At 42.8% G+C, this 26,538-nt stretch overlaps 1 protein-coding gene across 2 annotated transcripts in view; it reads left to right on the top strand.

Annotated features, from left to right (window-relative positions):
• The window catches only part of LOC144067941 (roundabout homolog 2-like), a 52,028-nt gene that overhangs the window by 3,446 nt on the left and 22,044 nt on the right, over positions 1 to 26,538 (top strand). For both annotated transcript variants that reach the window (XM_077592030.1, XM_077592031.1), the window contains exons 3-5: positions 23,316 to 23,473; positions 23,547 to 23,667; positions 24,463 to 24,601. In XM_077592030.1, coding sequence (XP_077448156.1) covers positions 23,316 to 23,473; positions 23,547 to 23,667; positions 24,463 to 24,601 — 418 coding nt within the window. The remainder of the gene's footprint in view (positions 1 to 23,315; positions 23,474 to 23,546; positions 23,668 to 24,462; positions 24,602 to 26,538) is intronic.

Raw genomic sequence — 26,538 nt, 5'->3', positions numbered from 1 at the left:
CCGCATCCAATATGGCCTTTTGTGGAATAGTTTGCCCACCCCTGTTTTAGAGGCAACACGAATATCTCCAAATTTTTGCCACGCATGCTGTTACACCATCTCTAATTAGTTCTCTAAATGATCATGTTTCGATACTACTGATAGGCATCCAAGTTGTTTGGAATGGGAGGGCTGGCGGCGAGCGATGGTGAATATAACGGCTTCTTTTCACGTGACTTGGTCTCAGTCTGCAGACTCGGTCTCAGTCTGTGGACCTCCTCTGTGTGGCTCCAGTTTTTTTTACCTAGCTCTACAATGTCTTGTGTGCCTGTCTTCCCGAATATGGGATGAAATAAAGTTCTCATCTAATTCCCGAGGGCCATGTTGCTTGTAAAATTCAAAAATGTACTCGTATTACGACCAGTTTTGGTTGCGATAATCTCAATTACTCCTCATGAAGCAAGTACTTCTCATCGTGCGTGCCGGGGGAGAAGCCAAAGCGTCGAAAAATCCCGATTCTGGGGAAGAGTTTAAAATTAAGCATGGTCTTAATGATGCCCTCGGGGTCGTGATATATTTATTGACCTCTGCTCGTTTAGCGTCTTCTTCTGCTTTCCTGTCGTCGCCTTCTCTTCAGTGTTGAGCATTCCTTTGAGCCGTCCGACGCCGCGGTAAACAACATTAGCCTAATTGGCATCATTTGAGAGCCCACGCTAGGCTTTCCCCAGGCATGAAATGGTGTTTATCCCCCCCCCCCCCCAAAACAACCTCGCATGGATGCAATCGTTTAGTCCCACCTTGGTGCGGTACTTTGGACGCTTTCGAGCCGTGTGGATGCCGGATTAAAACGTTTTGTGAATTTGTTTAGCCCTTTCGGGGACGGCGGCAACGCCGGTGGTTGACGCTTAAAGGTGTTAACCCTTTGCGGGGCAATCGACTCGGTTTGCTCATTTGCCGTGACCGTGTGAAAAGTCGAGGAAGAATTCCAGCGGGAATGGGACGGTGGCGAGGCGCCCTTAATCAGGCAATACGCTCACGCCCGTTGGAATTATCCAAAGTGTCTTGCCTGCCAAGTCTGTGTGTTTCTAGGCAGATTGTCAATGTTTTCTGGGAGTTGTTGATGTTAGCCACATTGCGCCATCTGTTGCCAGTCAAGCTTGTGTACTTACAGTAGCCACTCTTTATTCGCCGTCTTCTGGATTCTTGAGGTGGAGACTAGCTTGATTTCAAGTTTGATGCTGTTTCAAACTAGATCATTTTAAACAAATGGAATCAAGTGAGAATATTTAGTGTTTTGACTGTTTTTTTTGTTCACCTTTTTGTCTGTTATGAAGCGACTGTGATCGATCACATGAAAAGCCAAAACAATTTATTTCACATACATCGAGCAGTGGCGTCAATGTTATTTGAAGGTGTGGCCTTTTCCCATTCGTTATTTAGCGCCGGTAGCCCTCGAAATACCGGAAATAGGCTTGTTTTGATCTGATGGGAGTAAAAATCTGATTCTCTTGGCGCGGTAATAGTCATTTTGCGCCTAATATGCTCACGTCAGTATAACGGTAAGAGTTCATCTAGTACACAGGTGTCAAAGTGGCGGCCCGGGGGCCAAATATGGCCCGCCGCATCATTTTGTGCGGCACGAGAAAGTAAATCATGAGTGCCGACTTTCTGTTTTAGGATCAAATTCAAATGAAGATTATAGATGTAGTATATTATATTTCCTGATTTTTCCCTTTTTAAATCAATAATTGCAATTTTTAATCCATTTTTTTTCCTTTTGTGTTTTTAGTTCAAAAAGCATTTTAGAAAATCTAAAAATAAATAAATGAAATATTTTCAGTTTTTCCACTTTATTGAACATAGTTTAAGAATATTTCGTTTCCTTTTGAAATGAGAAACAAATGATTAAAAGACGTTTTCCCTTACTAAGAAAAAAGCTCAAATAAACATTGTTTTGGATCTATTAAAAAACGGAATTTTTAGGGATTTGATCTAGTTCTTTTAATCCGATTTAAAAAAAAATCTAAATATTATATCTAAAATGGTCCGGCCCACATGAAATCGAGTTGACGTTAATGCGGCCCGTGAAGCAACCTGAGTTTGACACCCTTGATCTAGTACCTGAAGGATTGATTTAAAGACTGTTGCTTCAAAAACTTGAAATATGACGAATTCCTCTCTGAAAAGATGTAGTCATTATCCATCCAAGCGTTTCCTGCCGCTTCTCCGAGGTGGTTCCGTGGCGATGAAAGAGTGGTATGTGACAGGGGGCCAGCATCTGGTGATAACTGGACCATACAAACTCCTTGGAGGTCTGCGCGTGATGAAGACGGCAAAGTTGGCTAAGGGCTAGCATCTGTTGTTCACTGGACCATGCAAACACCTTTAAGAGCCGAGGTGTATTTTCTTACAGTTGGTTGGGGATGAAAACATATGCCCGACGTGAAAAAGCATGCAAAATGTTTTCGTCGCTCGTAGCCTCGTTCGGCGTGTGTTGGAAATTCATTATGCAACGCGAGAGGCAACGATACGGATGTGTCGAGCTCACCTTTCTGTCTACGCAAATGGCTATTCTAGTCCAATTTGGAATCCCAGGGTTGGTGGACAACAATGGCAAATGGTTACGCTTAGTGTTTTGTGCCAATTCTAGCAAGGTCGCCCGACCGAGCGTTTTAGCGTGAGGCCATCGCGTCCTTGTTTGGAGGAGAAATTAAAATCTTTCCATTTATTTTTTTGCAATAAACAATGTTAGACTCCCTTTAGCCCATCGAGCACTCTCCATAGCATCTGCTTTGGATTGAGATACTATGCACGACAGATTGTCGGATTTAATTTGCGCGTGCGGCACAACCTTGTCTAAATTCATTTTTTTTAACTTTTCGTAACACTGATAACAATAATACAGAGTGAAAGTGTAGTGTTTTGAGTGCTAGTTGCCAGAGCGATGTCATTCTCAATTGTTGTGTGCCAGAGTACAGTGTATTTTTATAAATACTGCATTGTGCGATATATACTATATTGAGAGTGTCAATCATTTTGGGTTGGTCATTATAAAAGTAGCCCGCCAGGCAAAATGGCGTGGTCACCTATGGTGTAGCACATTAATGCTTCTAGACAGGATCGACTGGGATGGGGGATGAGCTCCAAATGGAGAAAAAGCCCCAATTCCAAAGCCATTTGCCGTATTCGGCACTGCGGACAGCGCCGCGGATCTGTCAATACAAAGCACAGTTAGCCAATCGCCAGCGACTCGGTCAGATCAATAAGTAAGGCCGTCTAGACTAATACTTGCCCCCTGGAAACTGGGGTAGCGTACCATTTTTTTACAGTTAAAATGTGTGTTTTTATCCCCCCCATATTTTACAGATCAAGTTTCACAGCCGTACTAGAATAGCACGCCTTCTAATTTTCTCTCTCTCATTCTATACCGCTGACGACAAGCGTACGAGACGATGCCGTATATTTGATATCGGCGGTTGTAATTAAACGATGTGACATATTAACATTCTATTTTGAAATATGACTACATAGCCCATTTTCGATGAGTTGGCACGGACTTGAAGTACTCCATTAAAACAAGTCGGCGGGCCCGCGGCAAATTTATCGCCGCTGTCGTCGCTGGAACGTCTTTGGTACGCTGTTGCCTGGGGATTAAGACAGCTTTTATAGGGATAATATTGTTATTAAATAAAACATTAAGATGCCCAATGTGCCGGGTGTTGGGAAAGATATGAAATGACTTTGGGTTTTGATAGTTACCCGCCATTAAGCCCATTGCAAGTGGTACATTGATGCGTACGTAAACCCAAAAGTGGCTGATTTGGGAACCTGGATGATCCGCGGGTTTATCTTCTAGTTAGTGATCGGTAACGGGAGCATCTCCAGCCAGTTGGAGGGTCTCCGTTGTTTATTATTCATGCGTCCTCTCCGCCAGGCTAGACAATCTAGGCCAAGGGTGTCAGACTCGGGTTGGTTCGCGGGCCGTGTTAACGTCAACTCCATTTCATGTGGACCATTTTAGATATAATATTTAGATTTTTTTAATAAATGGATTAAAAGAACTGGATTAAAAGCCCTGAACAATCAGTTTTTATAGATCTAAAACAATGTTTATTTTAGCTTTTAAAAAAATATATTTTTAGATTTTACAAAATGATTTTTGAACTAAAAACACAGAAAAAAATGGATTAAAAAATGACAATTATTGATTTAAAAGGGGGAAAATCAGGAAATTTAATATACAGCTATACTCTTCATTTGAATTTGATCCTAAAACAGAAAGTCGGCACTCATGATTTACTTTCCCGGGCCACACAAAATGATGTGGCGGGCCAGATTTGGCCCCCGGGCTGCCACTTTGACACATGTGATCTAGGCCAAAGCACCGTTAGAGACGCTAAGTGTCCCGCTGCTGACTTCCGTTGGTCCATTCATTTTTCCCCCCCAAAATACCCGTAAAAGGTCAACATCTCCCATCCATTGCATCCTTTGATTCATAAAAAAAAAGTCGACAGCAGACTAGCAACAAGCCTCTCTGTGAGTGGACGGCTATCTGGAAGCTTTATTAATTCATGGAATTGGCTGAACGCCGAGTCTTTTTTCAGACGTCTTACATGAAAGCACCTGTTTTTTCGTGTTTTTTTACCTGGATGTTTCAAAAATACATGCTTTATTCAAGACGAGTGCAGACTTTCCGATCTGTAGTTGAGCGCCGCGGCTTTACGAGCCTTTTTGCATCTTGGTTTTTGCGGATGTGCTACGCTTAATTTATTCGGGCTGTGGCGAACCACCCTGAGGTTGAAAACACTTTATAGAGTTGTCCGCAATCACGTGCCATGTCATTATACTTGTTACTGCCTTTTTTTTTCTTCCCCTCTGAGGACACGTTGTTTTTATGGGCTATTTTCATATCGCGGTTCCGCCTTTTACTGTCGTGCGCGGCGCGGAAGGAAAACTCTTAGCGTTGAGAGCGTTTAACGTATTTGAGCAGTGGTGCACTCAAAGGAGTCGTTGTTGTGTAGAGAGGCGACGTGAGCAGGAAAGCGTGCCGACAAACACAGAAGTGTAACAATGCACATTTAATGGCTTCCAATCTACTGAAAAGAATTCCAAGCAGATTCAAGGAATGCTTATCTGAATGTTGCCCTGACCTTTTCAGCCATATGTTTTTATCTTTTTTTTTTAATGTTATTGATATCCGATCGAATGGGACAATTATTGGCGTCAATAGCACTCGTGAGTCAAACGTTGTCACCCAAGATTTTTTTGCTTTTTAATAAACCTTAAGATGAATTTGGCAATGAGGTATTCGTCACCATGCTTCATTGGTCATCTGTAATTGCAGCCAGTGACCTTTTGGATGGCAGTTATTTACAATCGCTGACATGGACCAAATTTAGCCCGTGTTGTTTTCATTTTGGAGCAACTCAGTTGGGTGTGGTCAATTTTGAGATATGTATCGGAAACTATGGGCCAAGATTACTTTTGCGATGAGTGGACTAGTTGTCTAGTGCAAAGATTCAACTGGTTTACTGTTCTACTACTCCAACTACTCTAACTTTATGATTTTAGCTAGAAATGTGCAGTGGAAAAGAATACTCAGACAATTTTGACTATGTATATTGATGTACTATGACCAATTTTCGCACTACAGAACTGAGAAAATGTTTAGCTTTCCCATAATTCCATTGTTTCAAATAACAACAGTGTATTGACTTTTTTTGTCAACAATGTCTCCAAACGATTGACTTGTAAAACAGGCGTGGAATGATCCGATAACCGCGGCAGCGCTATGGCCAGCTACTTGACCGAGCGGCAGCGTGTTTTTTCTTTTTTTATGGCGCGTGGGACGGCGCCCTCACGGTTTGTGGGTGAGCTTGGCGTCATGCTCCGCTGCTTCATGTGCCCGAGTGCGGATGTTTTCCGCATGGGGACCGAGCGGCGGCGAGTGACCAACGCCGGAATGGAGCGTGCCTGTGAGAACAGATGTTTGCCGCCTCTGTGCGTTTGTCATTCAGGCTTTAATCTGGCCAGTCAAGGGCATAAAAGGCACCGCGCAGGGCTATTTCATGCACGGGGACCCCAGCTGTCCACCCACTTGAGAAAGTCCCAAATCTTTAAAGTGGGGCCCAACACGGCCCAAGTCCAGTCAGTAGGAGAAAGCTGACTGGCCTCACTTTGTAACGGCCTGAGATTTAAGGCCGCTTGTGAACGGTCAAACCTGTGGAGATTACGCCCGGTGTTTAAATCTGCGCAGATTATGCGTCCACTTTCCCAGATTGCTCACTTTGCGTGATGAATACGCCACGGTTCCCACGTTGACTCTGTCGGCGGTGCGCCTCGCCCTCTGTGGGTTTCCCTCTCAATTCCCATCTGTGGTCCTGGGTTCCTGAACTGGACCTCTATTCTCTCCATGCTTCTTTCCAGATCTTTCTTTCTTGTCCTTGGGGCCTGCGGCTATCTCCCCGCAAGTGATGTTCTCCCAGCCAGATGATGCGTGCGTATCTCTTGTGTCTTCTTGACGTTAACTCACGTCGACATTCGCACAGCATTGTGGGATTCTGCTCTCGGTCACATTTTGTGTAATGATGAAAATGATGATGGCGACGAGGAACTTGGGGATGGAGAGCGACACTGCTGGTTATTATTATTTTTTTTTTTGCCCCAGTCTTGTCTTCAATTTTGGCCAGTCCGTTCAGCGGAGAGAAGATAATGAGGGTTAGTGGAATGGTTCAAATCCAACTCGGATGTGCTTATTTTCATTTCCTGGTGTAAAGCACGCGTGTCTCGTTTCCAAGACCAACCACAAAAATAAGTGTTTTTAAGGGGGTCTATTTAATGTTATTTGGACTTTTAAAAGCCTTTCTGTCCGTTTATTTAAGCAATAACATTTCATGTATAATCCTTAGAAAGCGTGTTTTATGGGTGTGAGTGAGTGTGTGTGTATGTTAAGATTCTCTCGCTACGTTTGTCCAAACCGTGCAACGTAGAGAGTTTAAATTTTTTTTATGGTGGCCAGAAATGGCTGTCAGATTCTAATAGACGATTGCATTTCTTCACCTTCTCTAACTATGTAAACTCAATCTTTTATACTTTTTTGTGATGATACCCATACCATGTTGTGATGATAGTTTTCTTATAAGACATAACAACCGTCTTTACTGTCTCAGTAAATGTGATGGAAGACATCTTCTTAATTTTAGCCCCGTCTTTTTTATATAGCAAAAGGTAGATTAATTCACTCCAAAATGGCGAGCGATGGCCATGTAAGTTTCCCAATCCTCCTCCTCACTCAAAAAATACTCTCCAATTGTAACTGGCCTTTTTCCCCCTCTTTTCGTGTTGTATTATCATTCCTACACTCTAAAATTTTCATTCATATTTAGCAGATCCAACCCGCGATGTGGTGAATCCGTGATAGTCGATCCGCCAAGTGGCAAGCTATTACTCTACTATACATGTCCCCATTGTCAGAAAGCATCCCATGCAAAAAAAAACTAAACTTGTGCGCAACATTTGCTCATCGCAAATAGCGGTTCCTTGCACCGCCTCGAGGTCTACCGGGTTCAAAGAGACGTCACGTGACGGGGAATAAAAATGACTGTAAATAGATTGCATTCTCTTGTTAATGTGCACAGAAGGGTGAATTTGTTGCTAGTAAAAATAGAGTGAGAATCAACACATTCAGGGATAGACGCGGGGGTTGGGATGATTTGACTAACGCTGCAGAGAGAGAGCAGGAGCGGGGTTACCACTGCCTTTTTGCCCTCCAGCGCCGTCTCCCCCTCGTTTGTGTGTGTGTGTGTGTGTGGTTGCAGTTAGAACGCTGCTGGTAGTGTGCATAATTCAGCATCTCTATGTATGCAAAGCTGTGTCAGTGGATATGGCAGCCACAGAGAAAGTCTTTTTTTCCGCCGCACCCTAATTAATCTGCCAGAACCGTTTCCAAACGCTCTCAGACGTCAGGAGAAAAAAAAGCTGGATTTTCTCGGCGGCTGCCGCCGGTCGGAACGTCAACCGAGGTTCACGGCCGACAGCTTTCTGTCGGAGCCAGCACGGACGCCCGTCGAGTGGAGACGGCCATGATGGATTTTGAGGGAGAGACCTTGAAAAAAAGTCGGATTTGTGCCCAATGTCCACTGGGATGGAGACTCTTTGGTGACCGACATTTGAAAGCGTTTATGGTCGTCGGTCTTTCTTTGGCCTGGCCTCGGGAAACGGCTGCCAATTGATCCTCTCGCGAGTGTCGTGGGTTTCGCTCGTCTTGTGTCGCTTTCAGTCTAAGAGCCGGACTTGTTGAAAAGGCGTCTCCTGGGAGCGGCTAATGGAGGCCATTCGTAACCGTGCGGTCAAGTGCTGTCACCCTGGCCACTTATGAGGGTTTTTTTTCTTTTTCTTGACACGGACTCTGCTTTATTGAGCTTTGACTCAACTTATTGGCTCATTTATTTTACTCTAAATGTAGCTTTACATGCAGATCGGAAGAAAAACCTATAGGCTTGGCTCTAACTCAGGGGTAGGGAACCTATGGCTCGGGAGCCACATCTGGCTCTTTTGATGGGTGCATCTGGCTCTTTGCTAACCTGTGAGCTAAAATATGGAAATCGCTGGTGACAGAACTGAGATATTACATCTAGAACTGCTTTAATTTTCATTTTTTTTGCAGTAGACTCTTCTGGAATGCATCCTCTCATGGATTAGCAAAAGCATAAGAATCTTTGAAAAAATAATCATTTTTTTCCACTTTAAAAGTGGTGAAATTACCCCCCCAAAATTGAAAAGGCACTCGTTTACGTGTGTATTTTGACTTTTAAATTCGTAGTATGGCTCACAAGGAATAACATTAGAAAATATGAAGTATTTGTGGCTCTCTTCATCAAAAAGGTTCCCGACCCCTGCTCTAACTAGTACATTTTTGTTTTACTAAGCACGCATCTAATTTTGCTTAATATGAATTCATTATAATCTGCTTTAAAAAAGATTTATCTTTTGGTTGATCCTTCATCCATATTGTCCCGGTTTGTTACCGCAGAAATTGTGATTGCAATGAGAGAGGTTTCCAATTTAATAGCTACGGTTTAATCTAGGTGAGTGCGTTGTCGCCATAGACCCCGCCCCCCCATTAAAATTCAATTCCTTTAAAGCTTAAGAGCTCTTTTCCGTTGCGCCAGGACCGCCAAGTGCCAAGTCGCTGAACGTTTGCAGCTTTGCTTACCGAAGACGACACCACAACAGCACATATTCACAGGCCTGTAATTGAATTATTGTGACATGTGTTCCAAACACATATGCCCACTTAAGAGTGGGATTAAGTGGCAGCAAACGCAAGTTGTGCTTCTAAAAAAAGTAACCTGGGAAGGGCAAGTTTGCGGCGGCGTGCTGGCCTCAGATAACCGACTCCCGTCATGACTCAGCCGCAAAATGCCGTCACTCGCACTCCATGATTTTCCACATCAAATGCGAATATTCTTCTTGTCTTCTTATGCCTATTTGACTGATTTATTCATGTTTGCATCAAGAATTTATTGCTTTTTTTATGACAAGATTTGATGACTTATTTAGGTACTCCGTGTGATACACCCTTAAAAAGACAAAGTGTATTCCGGGCTGGATGGAGCAGTTGGAGTCAGGGTTTACGTAAACCAGCACATTTTTTTCCATCTTTTCATGGTTTATACCTTCTCTTAACATTGACATTTCCACTTTGTAACATGGTGTCTATATAGGTATATAAAAAGTGAGCCTTCAAAACAGTTACCTCGACCATTTTTGAGATGTAGGTCATCGACATGATAACCTTTGTATGAACAAGGACCAATATAATGGCATATGTCCTGATTTGACCGGACAGAAATGACATTTTGAAACACACGGACTCTTACATATTAAATTCGCCATCTTAAAACCTGAAATTAGACTCACCGTGAGCCAATTTTGAGAGTTCTTACTTCCACTTGTGGACGACGAGAGTAGCAGCCGACGCAACGAGATGTCCCTTATTTGACGACTGCGACAAATGTGTCAATCTGGAATCCACAAACATTTGCATTCTGACTAATTAGCAGTGACGAGACAATGACCGTCTTCATCAAAAACACAACGTCCTTTGTCTCCTTTGTTAGTTCAACGAATCATTGATTGGAGCCGACTGCTTGTGCAGACACCAAAGTCAGCCAGACAAACAACGTCTTTATCCACCCAACTTTTCTCACCGTCCGTCTTCGACAAAAAATATCGGTCGGCTTGCACGACGTTGACGTTAAATGTGGCGCTTTGTGTTCTCACTCGCTTCGCTTCTGCCATTAGCAGCTCCCCCTAAAGCACAATTGTCAAAGTGGCGGCCCGGGGGCCAAATCTGGCCCGCCGCATCATTTTGTGTGGCCGGGGAAAGTAAATCATGAGTGCCGACTTTCTGTTTTAGGATCAAATTCAAATGAAGCGTATAGATGTATATTACATTTCCTGATTTCCCCCCTTTTAAATCAATAATTGTCATTTTTATCCATTTTTTCTGTGTTTTTAGTTCAAAAATCATTTTGTAAAATCTAAACATATATTTTAAAAAAAGCTAAAATAAACATTGTTTAGATCTATAAAAAACTGAATATTCAGGGCTTTTAATTGAGTTCTTTGCATCCATTTATTAAAAAAAATCTAAATATTATATCTAAAATGGTCCGGTCCACGTGAAATCGAGTTGACGTTAATGTGGCCCGCGAACCAACCCGAGTCTGACACCCCTGCCCTAAAGTATCCCACGATCCGAATCCAAGGTGAAGTCGGTCGTCCCCCATTTGCTGACACTCAATTAATCCTAATGGCTTCTGAAACAAGGCCGCCAAACAAACATCTCATCCATAAAGGACTCTTGGCCATTCCATACCACTCAACGCCGCAAACTACTCCCTTGGGCCAACTCCGTTTCCGTATTAACGTACGTGAGAGTAGAATGCTCGATCATATAACGTCGCTTCTCCAATTTACAAACGAACGCGACGTCTATCGCCGTCGACGGCGCCGAAACATGTCAGAGTTTGTTTGTTTTGTTGGAAGGATCACCGCATGCGTGCAGGTGGCATCTGCCACGGGTTCCTTATCACCTCCGAGCACACCCGCTTAACTTGAAGCCTGAGCCTGTCCTCTTCTTCATGTCTCCACATCAAAGTCAGACCCCGCTTGGTTTGGCGCTCATCTCCCCCATGCCTGCATGTGTTTGCAGCCCTCCCCCTCTACCTGTTCTGCTTTTCAATCAAAAGCTACTCCCCTAATACCTTGTTGGCCAAGAAAAAACGGCTATCATATCTTGGCTTGCAAAGCCCTTTTTGCAGTTTGGACAATTGACAACAAGATTTCAATTTCAATTTCTTGGTTGCAGTAGCAAGACACACAAGACATTGTAGACCTAGGTCAAAAACTGGAGCCACACACAGGAAGTCCACAAGGTGGGGACCTGATATATACCTATATATATCTCTATACCTATAAATAATCCTGCTCTGCATTTGGACTAATGTCTCAAGATCTTTATCAACTGTAGCGTACTGTCCTTTTTTACGTGATATGACCATCCATTTGCTTTCTACCTCTCGTATGTTTCTTTGCCCACGAAATAATTGTGTTCTCATTTTTAATTAACTGTGTGCAGAGATGGAACATCTCTGCATTGCTAATTAAAAGTGTGCGCTTTAAGTACATTGGACAAGTAAAATGAAAAATGGTCCTTCTTTGTCTTCCTCTTTGAGTTATAATGCTACTTGTGCCAGTCTACATGGACTTCCACGTTATCATATCTTAGCATGAACCACTTTTCTTTGAGAGTTGATATGAAATTGTGTCAGTTTAAGATTTTTTGGGTGGCTTTTACATTTTAAAGGGGATACGCTTCTGTTTTCTACGTCTTTTTTCTCTTTAACATTGTAACTCACAACATAAATAATACGTAATAACAATTTTCCTGCTGCATTTAGATGACATTTTAGCCATAAATCTATACCAGGTAATGTATGTAGCCAAGAGAGTAGTTCAGAAAGTTGAATTTTATTTATACTTTTTATTATCCATATCTGGACGGAATATGAAGTAGTAATTAGAAATTTGATGCTTTGTGGTAGCACCTTGTGTACAATTTGTTAATATTTCATCAGCCTTTTTAATGATCATGCGGATGGCATTTGAAGTAGTCCTCAGAGATGAATGAAGTGTTTTGATGGAAAAACCTAGATTGGCGTCATGTGGTGCGCTTTAAGGAGGAGGCGGCTGGAACTTCTGCGACCGCTCAATTCTAGGAAACTGGAGAGAAAGAAATACGTAGATAAAATTCTTTGGCTTGGATACGAATGCTAATGTTCAACCACAAGTGTTAAATCAATTCCTGAATAGTTCTTCATCCATATGCACTTTTGGTGATAATACTTCTAAACACACTCTATAAAATAGCATTGGTGGTTGAATTGAAAAAAAAAACCTGTTGTTTTCAATTAGACTATTATACGGTTTAAAGGAATGCATTAGAATTTAAAAATATATTTGAGATGAACAGTGGGAGTCACGTGGATGCGGCGCATAAATGACAGATTCTGGGACGTCCGTCTGTCCGTCTGTCGTCTGTTTGTCTGTCCTTCAGTCCCTCATGGCTGAAATTGACCCCGGCCACCCAAGCAAGCAACAACATTAATAACTCTAAGTGGATAATGCTCTAGCTGGAATTCCGATCAAGGTTTAATAAGAGCCTGATTCAGTTGGCCGCCAGAGACCGGAGCCTGTGTACGTACGTGTGTACGTGCGTGTGTGTACACGCCTTTGTATGTTTGAGCAGAACTGCGGTTGAATCCAGACGACCTCCGCTGACATTTTGACTCCATTACCAAAGCCCACTGACGGCGTAATGCGCCCTCGACGGTATCGTCGGAAAGCCAAGGTAGCCGCAACCGTCTCCCGCGTAGGTCCAAACCACCGCGGCACCACTCGCGCTTGGGTCGACGCCAGCTGACAATGGAGGACGACCGCGATTTTGTCCTCACTCGGTCTCGCACGTCAACACGTCGGCCTCCGCTTGACCGTGATTGATTGCGGATGTTGAGACGTGGAAAAGACACCGCGGCGCACGTCTCCGGTGATGTATGAAGCGGGCCGGCAGGGGTTAATTAGAGCATCCCGTGGAATGTACGGCACGGCCGCTGCTCTAAAAGAAAGAGACTAATGCCCACGAATCACATTACCCATCGCATGTTGAACAGAAAACTAATAGCGAACGCCTCTTCAACGCCCAACTGGAATTCGCGGCGGGGGAAGAAGTGTGTTTTGCCGAGAGTGGGAATCATTTAGCATGCTATCTGTTCATTGCCATTAGCTCCAAAGGGCGGAAGAGCCAACCTGACTCTGACATCTAATCCTCTTACTGGGAAGAGGACTAATGCGTGCAAAGTCCAAAGCGCATCCGACAAACAGATCCATTTTTTATGGGCCGCTTTCAAATGCGGCGGCACGGACCAGCCAGCGCCTGGCTGCTGCCTTTGTCTTTTTTTGCAGTTCTTTGGAGGCCACCTTCTCTTCTTCCTCTTCTTCCTCTTCATCCTCTTCTTCCTCCTCCTCCTCCTCCGTCGCCAAAGCCGTCCTAACAGATGGCACCTCTCAAACGGAGCGCCGACACCAGATGTGCGGTTTCAGCGTCAACTCCGAGACCAGCTGGGCCGAGTGTGCCAGTGGTTCTTTTAATGAAAATGGCTTCACTGTCAACGCAAGCGTGCGTTGGTGTGTGCGTTGGTGTGTGTGTGTACTTTCCAATGGTTCACTAGCATGTGACAGTTGTGCAAGTCTCTGTGGGTGGAGGTTTGGATCCTCAGCCAGCTCAGCCGTACGCTTGTCAACAACGAAAGCGCTGAGCCTGAAAGCGTCCGACTCGGATGGAGAGTAAACTATCTCCACACTGCATCCCCCAGCCTCTTCATACTACATTCCCACTTTTAACGAAGTATTTAGCGAGAACAGACCACCGGGCTCGTGAAGAATTTACACCGACTTCTTAAACCTCGGCCAGTTTCTCCCCAAATGAATGATCGCAATTCTCCTTATTAAGCGATTCAAAATGTTGTTAAAAAATGTACAAATGCAACGTGACACATTTACTCGCACTTAAAAGTCTACAATTTTCTGCAAAGTGGACATAGTATGCACTAAATTCAAGATTCTTTAGGTGTCGTTGTATGACGCTGACAGCTTGACTGTCTTGGTACATTGCTTGCTGACACGTTATGTTTTTATACTGAAAAGGACGGAAGTGTGGAGAGCGAAATGTGCATATAATGCTTAAAGCATGACAATACTAGCAGTCGACAATGACGTTTTCGTCTGCTACCAGTGACGAGACGATCCGGACTAGAGCCGAAATGGGTAAAACCAGATCGGTTTTACAAAAAATGCACTTAAAAAAATCCCGTACAAAAGTTGTTATACGGCGTACACAATTTGAAATGATCAAAAAAACGTAGAAAATATGGGAAAAACGTACAAGTTGACAGGTATGAAGACTTGGATTATTCGATATAGATTTAGTTTTAGTGTTTTTGTTTTTTTTTATTAATAGAATAGTTGGAATGTGATTGGCAGATACTTGAGAAGCAAGATTTCCCGCTGATAGCATCTGACTAATAAAGTTGCCACTACATGCGGCGCTCTGTAATTTGCGTCTTTGCTCTGAAACAATTCATTATTGCACGTCATTCTGCGGATCAATTAAATGATAAGGGAGCAAATATCACCCTGTTTGCTACGCTATTATTCCAAAATGTTGTTCAAAAAAAAATCCTAATTGGAAAAAAAATGTTGAATCTTGCTTAGGAAAAAAAAATAGCCTCGATGATAGCCAGCCCAATTATCTCAGCTGATGGAGATGTGGCTTAATTTCCCAGCAAGAAGATTAAAAAAAAGTGCGCGTTTAATGCCCAAATAGCTGACGAGGTACTTCCTCTTGCTCTTAAGAAGGTTCTGAAAGAAATGTCCTGCTCTTCATCTTTTGAAAGCTGCCAAATCGTGAAAGCGTCGGAATGACATGTTGTCAAGCATTTACAGATTTAAGGTCGAATACCAGTGAACGATAACGTGTCAGCGTTATGAGTGGCGATAGACGAAGGTTTTTCGAGGAATTCTAATCATAGTTTGCAAATCTTTTATTGGCAGGATACACTGATGGCCATATTAAGTGAACTCAAATTTATATTGACAGTTTTTCCACGTGTTGCGGCCCGTCATCACAAATGACACTTGTAGCTTTTTGACACATTATTTCTTCGTATTTACAAAAACAAGCGCAAACTTGACTTCACATAAGAAGCTAATGAACAACAAAAGGCATTTACGTAAAAAAAAATGCACATTGTGGTAATAATACATGCAAATTATTTAGCACTCTCCATGTCAGGCTGGTAAACTGATACTGCATGTTAAATGACTCTTTTACGTTAAAGTCTGTCAATCATGATAATTGCATTCTAAGATAAAAAAAAATCGGTTTATTTTTTAATCAGGTAGGGTTTGGTAAAAAAAAAGCGAGTCAGATAGGAATTTAAAAATGGTAATTGTATGCTAACCAATAATTGGTAAAAACAAAACAAAAAACATGCTGATTTTGACATGTCCACTCCGCCATGGTGAAATATGCTCCAGCAGCCCTCCCAGTATAAATAGACGAGAAACTACGGGCTGGTTCGCATCTGTCGATCATCCGCAGTACGTCTTCCACTCGTGACCTTTCCCTTTGTAGGAACGTGACACAGATGTTGTCTGGTTTCTTCCGCCCGTTTGTTCGTCCGTCCTCAGACAATCGGGTTTGGCGTGCCGACTTGCATGCAGATCAGACGCGGAGATTGGCGGCGGTGTCACCACGCGCAGTCAATTTTGACAGTGATTCCAAGGGTTATTACATGGCCCGACCAGGACTCCCCGCGCACGCGTTACACGTAGCTTATGCGACGTTAGGCAAAACTCATATTGACAAGATGGGGCACAACAGACAAGTGATTTAATTTGGAGGAAATGATTGGAAAATCAACTAGTGTTGTGCAGTAAAATATATTAGTCACGTTTTTTGGGAGGTCTTTTTAAAGAACAGACATACTACGTTAAAGTAACAATAGTAAAATGGAGAACAAGGGCTAAATAGGTATCTGTTAGCATAACAGCTTTTCATGCAACTATGACTTTAAAAAAACAAAACCTTTGGGCCGCGGAGAGAAAACAAACAAAAAAAACTCGAGTATTAGTCACAGGCTGAGGAAAAAATGTGCAGTTTATAGTCCAGAAAATACGATATAAATTATTTTTTTTAATCTTAATTTACATTTACATTGCCTACATATACTTTTGACATGTTGAATCGAATTGAAAGCATTTTTTAGTATAATGAGATTTAAAGCTGCACAAATAACAGCAACAAACAGACAAATAAATAATAACAATAACTAACAAAACAAAATCAATAGATAAGTTAAAACAAATAATCAATAAATAAGTAGTCAACATAATAATATAACATAATGTTTTCCCGTCATGGATTTGAAACAGTGTGTTTTCATGTGGTACAAAACATGTATCAGTTGGTTTAAGAAAAAAAGCCAAATAATTTATCAGCTTATTATGTGTAAAAGTGGGCATGGGTGCAGTCTGCTGCCTTGAGCCCACTTGGCAGCCTGGTGGCACTTCTGGCTCATGTGTCCTCGAGCCAGCATCACAGATCCACAGCAGGATTACGGGACTGTACACTAACAGCTGGCTTCAGATTAGCCAAATCACTATTTACACTTATTTTGTCCTCTTGCGTACCACTTTTGGTCCAAAAAATGAACCGCTCGCTATATTGAGTTACCTTTTTGTGAACCCTGCTAGTCCTTTTTCCTTTTTTTTCTTTCCCCTGGGCTGCTAGATGGTCCTTTTTCCCCGGTTCTCAAAACCGTCTATCTAAATTGGAAAGTGGCGGGCGAGTGTTTGCGCTGTCTCATCACCTCGTGACGGTTGCTCTAAGAAAGGTTGAACATATTTTTTTTTTATAGCTGTCAACGCAAACATTGCCTCTTCCTCCAAGAGGTGCTTTATGAAATTGAGGACTTTGAATGACATTCTGGGAAGAAGGTCGAACAAAGGCGGGTGTTTTTTTTTATCAGGTTTTCTGTTGTTGTGTGGTGTGATCAGACATTTGAGTTGGAACGTCATTTTAGCGTCTCACTGGCGCATTGGGATTAATGGCAGCCATGTAGATAGGAAATTAGAATGAAGAAACAGCCAGTCAGACCCTGTAAATGGGCTTTTTGCTTGTTTTGGATTGTTACTATGATAACATGTGGTCGTCATCATCTGAAAATTCAATCGGCATGAAAGACTAGTCAAATGGCAACCAACAAAGTAAAGGTACATAAACAAAGACATCATGAAAGTATTATGATTTTCCAAAGTTTCACTTTAATGAAGCGGACGCACTTCTTGTTGATTTTGTAGCCATGGCGATGACTGCAGATTTCATGAATTGGCTTTGAAAAGACAATACTTCCTCCCTTCTGTCAAATAAGAGCGATAAAGAGCTCAATTCACATCTCTGACTCATTCCCCGGCTCTTGGAAATATCGTCTCCTTCGTTTCATCAACTATTGGCTCTTTATCTGTATGGATATTTGCAAATATGTGCTTGATATTCTCAGTCATTTCAAATGGCAGGACATGTTACTATTATTGCCTACCATTGATGGTGATGTGCTCCAAAAATGGAGATCCAAGATGGCGGCGCTCGGGTGCAGTGGCTCTTTGCTCTCCAGTTTGGTGCTTGCAATAACAATGTGCCATATTTTAGAATTTACCTTGCCCGGATGTGACTTTTATATTAATTATTTATGTTTTTACTGAGAAACATGCATTTTATGGAGTAGCACCACCTAATTTTGCAGCTGTTGTATAATGAAAATTAAGACTTTTGATTGATTGATTGATTGATTGATTTTACATTGACCACATGGCAACTTTGGCATATTATTGTACTTTGAACACGGATGCGATTCATAATCTTCCTCTTGCTTCATGTTATTTCATCAAACCACTCTCTGGTTGCCATTGGCAGCGATAGATGTCCAATCTGTTTTGACTGGGAGGGGCAGTGAATATGTTACATGCAAAAGCATGACCTTTGAATAATGGGGTGCAGACAGGCGCGTTAGCCGATTTACATGGCATAGTCTTGGGAGCGGCGCAATGTGCCCTCTTGAAAAAATACACGGAGACAGGATTAATTAATTATAGATGTGAAAATGTGCTTTGAGGGAACCATGTTACAGTAACTGGAGGGATGGCGAGCGAGCGAGGGAGGGAGGGAGGAGGGGAGCCAGCCATCCTTAGTCCTATAGTGTCCACAACTTCCATTTTCATGACATGACGGGAGAACGGAAGTTAATTAAACATGACAATGGCGCCGCGTTTATCGTTAACCCTTTGTGCATCTTCACGTGCAAAGGCCAAAGAATGCATATGAGATGTGTGGCATTCTTGCCCAAAGTGGAAATCCATATTCAAATGCCGAACTTGTGATTCAAATGAATATTTGGACTCGACGTGGCAGGACATTTCAAAGAACACAACCGTTGCTTTGCAAGCTTTCCGATTCTCTACCAGCATCTTTGCTTCAATTCGGACTCACATTTGGCTATAATAATACTTTATAGAGAAATGAAATGGCTTTCAAGTGTAGAAAAAAAAGTCCCGCCCATCTTTTCCCAACATTGATGTTGACGCTAATTGGATTTGACACTAATGAGCCCAAAAAGCAAAGTGAAGCAGTGCGAGGTTTTTAGCGCGTCTTGCTTACAAATTTGGCAACGGCTTATCCACACTATTGTCACCTCCTGCTTTTAGGTTGCTAGGTTACAAAAAAGAACAGTAAACATCACATTTAGGACTCTATCTGAAGAAATAGTATTCGTTTTTAAACGACTGTCTCCTTCTCACAGTGCATTAGATTTATCCGGAGTGCCATTTTGTACGTATGCGCATAATATGTGCCGTAAAATGACCCTGCGCTGCGCTTTGACCCACTGTTGTTGAACGTAGAATTATATTGGATTAGGTGATGTACATCTGCTGGATTTGTTGCCTTTGGGGACGTTGCGTAAACGCTTCTCATATCCCCAGCACATCACGGTCCTGACTGATTGCTGATGACTTTTTGAGGGCACGGGGCTGTTAAGCGCTTGATATATTCAGATAAATAACGGCAAAACAAATCTACATCCATCTCCGTTTTTGTCACGGCTTCCCGAGCGGCCGTGATTTTTTTCGGGGCGGTCATCAGCAAAGTTTGCCATAAGAACGCCAGGCAGCTTTTTTGTTGTCGTCGTCGTCGTTTGTTTTGTTGTGTGCGTCGCTGTGTGTTTTCTGCTTGTGACAGATATGGGACATGCTTGACTGCTGTTGAGAAAGTGACACACCCCTACAGGCGATCGTGTTAAAAAAGAAATCTTCAGCAAACTTCAGCCACCATTGAACGTACTGCTGTCATATGAAATATCTCCGGCGCTCGTAAATCCCTTTGTGAGGCCGGATGGTCACAATGGCTGACCTCAGTCCATTCGCTTTAAAAAAAAACAATAAAAAAAACACGCCATTGCCATCTTTGTTTGCAGGCTGCATTTCAATTCTTACCTCAGATGTTATTCCCCCCAAAAAATAAAATGCAGCCATCTGTTTTAGGCGGCGACTCACAAGGTGTCTTCATCTTTCCTCTCCGCTCATACATTATTCTGTTTCTTTCCGCCTTTTTGCTACGTTGCCATACCAGCGCACCGCCGTTGGGTTGGGCCGGGAGAGCGCAAACAGAATTCCTGAACTGGACCGCCCGCCTACCTTTCACGCATACGTCGAGTCATGAATTAATTGGCTGGTACATCTCTTACCCATCTGTTTTCCACACGTTGGTGCTAAGAATTCGCTGCCTTATCCCTTGTAATTGGTAAACATTGTAATGCGAGAAAGAAACAAAAAATAATGATGTCCTTTTTAGAAGGGCATGAATGATTTGGTAGCCTGTGAGCAGATTTGGTGGCTGAGAGAGTAACAAATGGCACGCAAAACAAATGGTGCTGTTTACTGACGCTCTGTCGTCCATTTGAATGGACACGCACAGACACAAAAACAAAGCAAGGGCAACCGGAGCGGGCGGGCAGAGGACGGCACAACGTCCAGCTAGAAGTAGACATGCAAAAGAAGAATATTTACCGTATTTTCACGACTATATGGCGCATCGTATTTTTAGCCGCAGTGTCAGTAACGAGTGCTATTTCTGTATTTTAAACACACAAAGGACGCACCGTTTTTTTAGACGCATATATATTATATATGAATATCTAACCGCAATAGCGCTGGCTACCGGAAGCAGCCCCAGACTCTTTTTCCGGTTTCCGGTGCGCAGTGACTGCTGGGATATATAGTTCTTGCACGCTCCACCCACACGCTAAAAACACCTTTTTAAAAAGGCAACGGAAGCAAAACTGAGTTCGGTTGTACTTTATTTAGCCATTTTACAACTTCCTCACGTCATCATCACCCACAAATCCATCAAAGTCCTCATTTTCTGTGTCTGAATTGAACAATTGTCCAAATGAGTCATCGAAAACGCTGAGTTTTATACGTTCGTCCAGGCGGCCACAATCCATTCACAAATAGTAGCTAGCTGGTAGCTAGCGTAACTTTTCCAACGGTGCTTTCCATGCTTCGTCATGCTGTGTTGATGTCGATGTATACAGGCCACAATCCATTGGGTGTATTGACAAAAGAACTACTACATATCCCAGCAGTCACTGCGCAGTACTTTGTCTACGGGAAAATAGTAGAGTCGGTGTACCCTATCAACAGATTCATTTTATTTTATCGTGATAACAATTTTAGTATTGGTCCATATATCAAGCGCACTGGATTATAAGGCGCCCTGTCTATTTTGGAGAAAATTTAAGACTTATGTGCGCCTTATAGTCTTGAAAATACGGTAGCTTTCCTTTCATGTAGAACAGAACAACTCTTTTAGTTTTGGACGCCATATCAACCACGGCGACTCTGATGGTTGTACATCGAAATCCACTCAGCATCCGCCTTTTTTCTTGATGTAAAATGTTCGATATCGCCGAGCGACTCCGGCCGTCTATACATACGAGCTAGCTAATGGACTCGCTGTCTGGGTAGAGCGGCAAAGACTTACTGTATATGATTCATTTTGAACATCGGGAAGAGCTTTTTTTTCAGCTTGCAATATGATGTCATTGCAATTGAAGATACAACATAAAGGAAATTGTGCCCGCCTCTAGTTGATGCTAGAATATGTCTGTTGCTTGACACTGACGCTCCGACACAATTGAATAAACAAAAGAGGCGTACGACTGAAACTGCCAAATGGCTCTCTTGAATAATTGACCGTTAGACAATCAGACAACAATAAGCGTGGGCTCCCTGCAGTAGGAAATTACCAGTCGAGACATCACCGCTTCCTCGAGTGGGACTCAATAGACTGGAACGCAACCCCCACCTCACGGCTGGTGGTTTGTACACATGGCCAGCACCTCATTAAGTTCCCCCTTTCTCTGATTTTAAACCTCAGATGTAGCCCAACTAAAAAAAAACATGTTTTTCTAGAGCTTATGTCCTTCCTTTTGAATCGCATACATCCTTAGGAAGAGAAAGAACGACTAGATAAATGCAATACCATTATTTTAAATACCATTTTATGCTGGATGTGACTTTCTGAATTCACGATTAGGACCAGGATTTCAAAGAAGGGCGCAATGTTCCGTTACAAAATGGGATTTTGTGACACTAGGAGACTCGCAAGCGTCGTCACGGCGATGACGACGACGCCCACTTTTTAATTTGCCATAGCTGATGAGCAAGAAATTGCGTTACATCGGCCAGTCACTTCTCGTCTATTCAAACGTGAAATGTGATGTACATCATCCATCAAGATCTCGACGAGGCGACCGTTGCGAAGTGAAGGCAATCTGTCGAAAATTGCCGTCGGTCAAGCGCAGGGAAAAATAAAAGAAGACCTGCCTTTTCTGCCACAATTTTAACGGTCCTACTTGAAATAGATATCCACTTTTAAGCAGAAACGGTTTGCTAAATTCTCTTTGACAGATTTCCCAAATGATCGGATCATTTGGACGTCCTATCATTTTCACACTCAATGAAAAGCTATTCACTGCGAGTGGACATATTTCCTCCCGGAAAGCCAAAGTGTCTATTTTTAATAATCATTTCAAGGACGGCCGTAGCCACTTGACAAAATAACTTTGCAAATTCTATTCGGGAGAACAGCTTTGACACATTTCAAGCGCTAAATGAGCAACCAAATGCAAGCGAATGAATGTTAAGTTGACAATTCTTCAAGACTACATTTCTTTGAGTCCACTAAATAAAGTGCGCTGTTTGTAGAAGAGAGGCGTCCAACTAAAAATGCTCCTAAATAGAATTCTGCTGAACTGAATATGTCACCACTTGGAAAAACAACCACTTTTTAACATTTTCTTGTTGAAATGAATCAGTATAGGTGCTTGTATTTTGAGTATCAACTCCATTTCATGTCTTTTTCTTCAAACTCCTTTGCTCTGAAAATCCTCATTTTTCCCTCCATAGATAGTTTGTGCGCAGTGGTGCTATTTATCTATGCTAGGACGCCGGTCGCAAGGCTGTAGAAGTGTCGTGTTTGAATTATTAATGCTGGATTTTCCTCTTGGTACTCTGGGCTCCCAGCGGCTTTGCTCTTTTTACATTGTTCTCGCACTTTCTGTATCTCTTCCTTACACGTTGTAGTGCCAATCCTACTAAGTTATGCACCTGCTGTGCCTAAAGTTAGATTTACAACGGACCAGCTGTATGAAGCACCCCCGGGTTGGGATTTTCTTCTCTTTGTTGATCAAGTATTATTAAATTCACACCCTCCTCTCACGAACGTATTGGCTGTCATGAATCATCACGTTTCCACCGCCATTAGATGATGCGTAACGGCTGCTTTTCGACATTTATTCGCTGACACGAGTATACAAAGGAGATTTTACACGCATTCGTATCACATTTTGGTTTAGAGGGTCAAATAAGGGTAGGCTGGCTCGTGCTTTTGTTGATACAATTTCACAATTATTTTCACCCTTTCGGGGATATTTAAGTTGAAATGTGCTTATTTGGACCGTGAGTCTCCCTCCAGAGCAGGAGATAATCCCCCAGCCACTCACAGGCTAGCGTTGGCCTAAAGCGGCATATTATTAAAGGGGTACGTACCTTCACCTATCAGTTAATGAGCCTTAATCTGCTCTTTTGTACGGCAGTGTTGCGAGACGACTTCCGACAAAACCCGCAGGACGCGGTGGTGGCCGTCGGAGAGACGGCCACCTTGGAGTGTCAGGCTCCACGCGGCCATCCGGAGCCCACCACCTCTTGGAGAAAAGACAAGGCTCGTCTGGATCTCAAAGACGAAAGGATCTCGGTGAGGCTCACTCCTTTTTCTGGACCTGTTTTTTTATTTGTATTTTTTTCAAATTTCCGTGCCTACTTTTCAGGTTCGCGGAGGAAAACTGACCATCTCCAACACGCAAAAAAGCGACATTGGGATTTATGTGTGTGTCGCTGCTAACATGGTCGGGGAGAGAGAAAGTGAAAAGGCTCAACTCTCTGTGTTTGGTAAGAACTCTGACAGAATTCGTTCCAAAAAGCAACAACGTACGACTTCAGTTTTGGCGTGAAGGCTAAATTCCCTGTTTTTGGTAAGAACTCTGACATAATTCGTTACAAAAAGCAACAACGTACGACTTCGGTATTGACGTAAAGGCTCAATTCTTCGTATTTGGCAAGAACTGCAAGATACATAATTCCGAAAAGCAATAACGTACGACTTCAGTATTGGCATAAAGGCTAAATTCTCTGTTTTTGGTAAGAAGTCTGCCATAATTAGTTACAAAAAGCAACAACGTAGGACTACGGTTTTGATGTAAAGGCTCAATTCTCCTTGTTTGGTAAGAACTGCAAGATACATAGTTCCAAAAAGCAATAACGTACGACTTCGGTATTGGCATAAAGGCTAAATTCTCTGTTTTTGGTAAGAGGTCTGCCATAATTAGTTCCAAAAAGCAACAACGTACGACTTTGGTATTGGCGTAAAGGCTAAATTCTCCATCTTTTGTCAGAACTCTGCCATAATTAGTTACAAAAAGCAACAACGTACGACTTCGGTATTGACGTAAAGGCTCAATTCTTCGTATTTGGTAAGAACTGCGAGATACATAGTTCCAAAAAACAACAATATATGACTTTGGTATTGGCGTAAAGGCTAAATTCTCCATCTTTGGTCAGACCTCTGCCACATATATAGTAACAAAAAGCAACAACGTACGTCCGTTTTTGGTATTCACGTCCAGTCTGTGTCACTTTCTGCCCATTAAATGTAACTTGCCTTTTCTGTGCACTCATTCCCACTAGAGAGACCGGTGTTTGTGCAACGGCCCGTGAACCAGGTGGTTTTAGTGGACGAGAGCGTGGAATTCCGATGTCAGGTCCAAGGCGACCCGCCTCCCACGTTGCGCTGGAGAAAGGAAGACGCCGATATTCCCCGTGGCAGGTGCGAAAAGTGTGTGAAAAGTGCGCCAATATGTGTTGCTTGCGTGCGTGAGTGCGTGCGTTAATGAAGGTTGCGGTGTACGTTATTGCTGTGAAAGTGATGACGTGGAGCTGCTGGAGCGAAGCTAATGAGTCCCTCAAGAAGCAAAGAAGCAATTTGACGGGTTACTTGTGGACTTTCATCAGTGTGGCAGAAATCATTTATTAGCCACAGAGAATCTCATTATTGGCTGCTGCTAGCAGAACAAAGCAACTCCCCCCTTTTGAATGCTCGCAACTCTCCCAGCAACCTTCTTTCTTCTTTTTATGTTACACGCAAGGCTCGTTTTTGCTCCAGCCGCGCCTTTTGTTATAGGAGCCTCATTTGTTGTTTAATATAAAGTCATTCCATACACGGCCCTACTAGGAATACCGCCTATACGAAGTAAACCATGTCCTGCTCGTAAAGCCACTTTAATGCTCAAAGTTTTCGAGAGTTGAAGCCGTCGTTAAATATTTCCACCAAAGTGGCCACTTAGGAATGTATGTCGTGTATTTAATCGCAAAGTTTTGCCAGTTTATACCGGCAGAGTGTCAGCTTTGGTGGGATGTTTGTATAATAGTCAAAGGATGGCGGATTTGTATGGAAATATATGAGAGAAAAAGAAAAGATAGCCAATAGGAGAGCAACTCTATCATTCTAATTTGAAGATAAAAGGCAGAAAGTGTAATGCAGGAAGTGTATTTACGTTTTGGGGGTGTTTGATTTTTATTTTATTTTTGCACAGATTTTTCATTTTGTAATTTGCCTTGAGCCCACTTGGCAGTTTTTAGGACAAAATGTCCCCATAGATTTTGTTTGTAAGTAGAGGTACCCCTGTGTGTATGGCTTCAAACTTTTTGATGCCTCAGCAGCTTGTGACTATTTTGCACCTTGAAAGTCAAAACTTGGCTGTCACAGAATGCCCCCAACAAAAAGACTAAGAACTGTGAGATACATAGTTCCAAAAAGCAACAACATACGACTTCGGTATTAGCGTAAAGGCTAAATTCTCTGTCTTTGGTAAGAACTGCGAGATAGATAGTTCCAAAAAGCAACAATGTACGACTTTGGTATTGGTGTAAAGGCTAAATTCTCCGTCTTTGGTCAGAACGCTGCCACATATACAGTCACAAAAAGCAACAACGTAGGACTATGGTTTTGACATAAAGGCTCAATTCTCCGTGTTTGGTAAGAACTGCGAGATACATAGTTCCAAACAACAACAATGTACGACTTTGGTACTCTAAACAAATGCTAAAAAAAGCAGCATTCCATCCCATGTGGAAGTTCCAAGTCGCAAAACCTGAAAGAACCCAAGCACCTTCGAGAGTCAGCCTGCCCTTGTGACATCCGTGCCCTTTGTTTCCAGAAACATGGCCTCTTTTCCCTCCTTCCTTCCTTCAACTTGTTTTCTTCTTTTCCCCAAGCCGTCACCCTCGTGGGAAGTGTCTATCTGGGTCAGAAATGTTCTGCGACTCTGAAGCAATCCCGTTGCCCTCCGCCCCATCGATACGCTCCCCCCGCGTGCTCTTTCAATCTGACTTTTCTCACCCCTTGTGCCATTTCTCTGCCTGACTTGTCTTCTATCTGGGAATCATCACGGATGGCCGCACAATTTCACCAGATCTCTCATGCCAAAGAGACCCCAGAGATATGGAGCTGACTCCTCCGCCCCTTCGCTCATTCGGAGCGGAGCGCCTCTTATCCGACCCAACTGGCCGCCGACAAAGTCCAAAAATTCTGCACTGGTGGCTGCACATTGATGCAAAAACACTATGAATTACTCATTGGCGACTTCTCCGCTCACTGGTTTTGTCCCCACCACTCCTTTTTTTTTTTTCTCAGACAGTTTGTCCATCCGACGTAGACGCCGCATTTTTACGTCTCTGACGCGGATCGCGCACCCAGTGGGCGGT

Source organism: Stigmatopora argus, chromosome 22 (assembly GCF_051989625.1).
Source record: "Stigmatopora argus isolate UIUO_Sarg chromosome 22, RoL_Sarg_1.0, whole genome shotgun sequence".
In the NCBI taxonomy this organism is placed as follows: Eukaryota; Metazoa; Chordata; class Actinopteri; order Syngnathiformes; family Syngnathidae; genus Stigmatopora; species Stigmatopora argus.
Note: the sequence above shows the minus strand (reverse complement) of the source record. Positions and strands in the feature narration are given on the sequence as shown.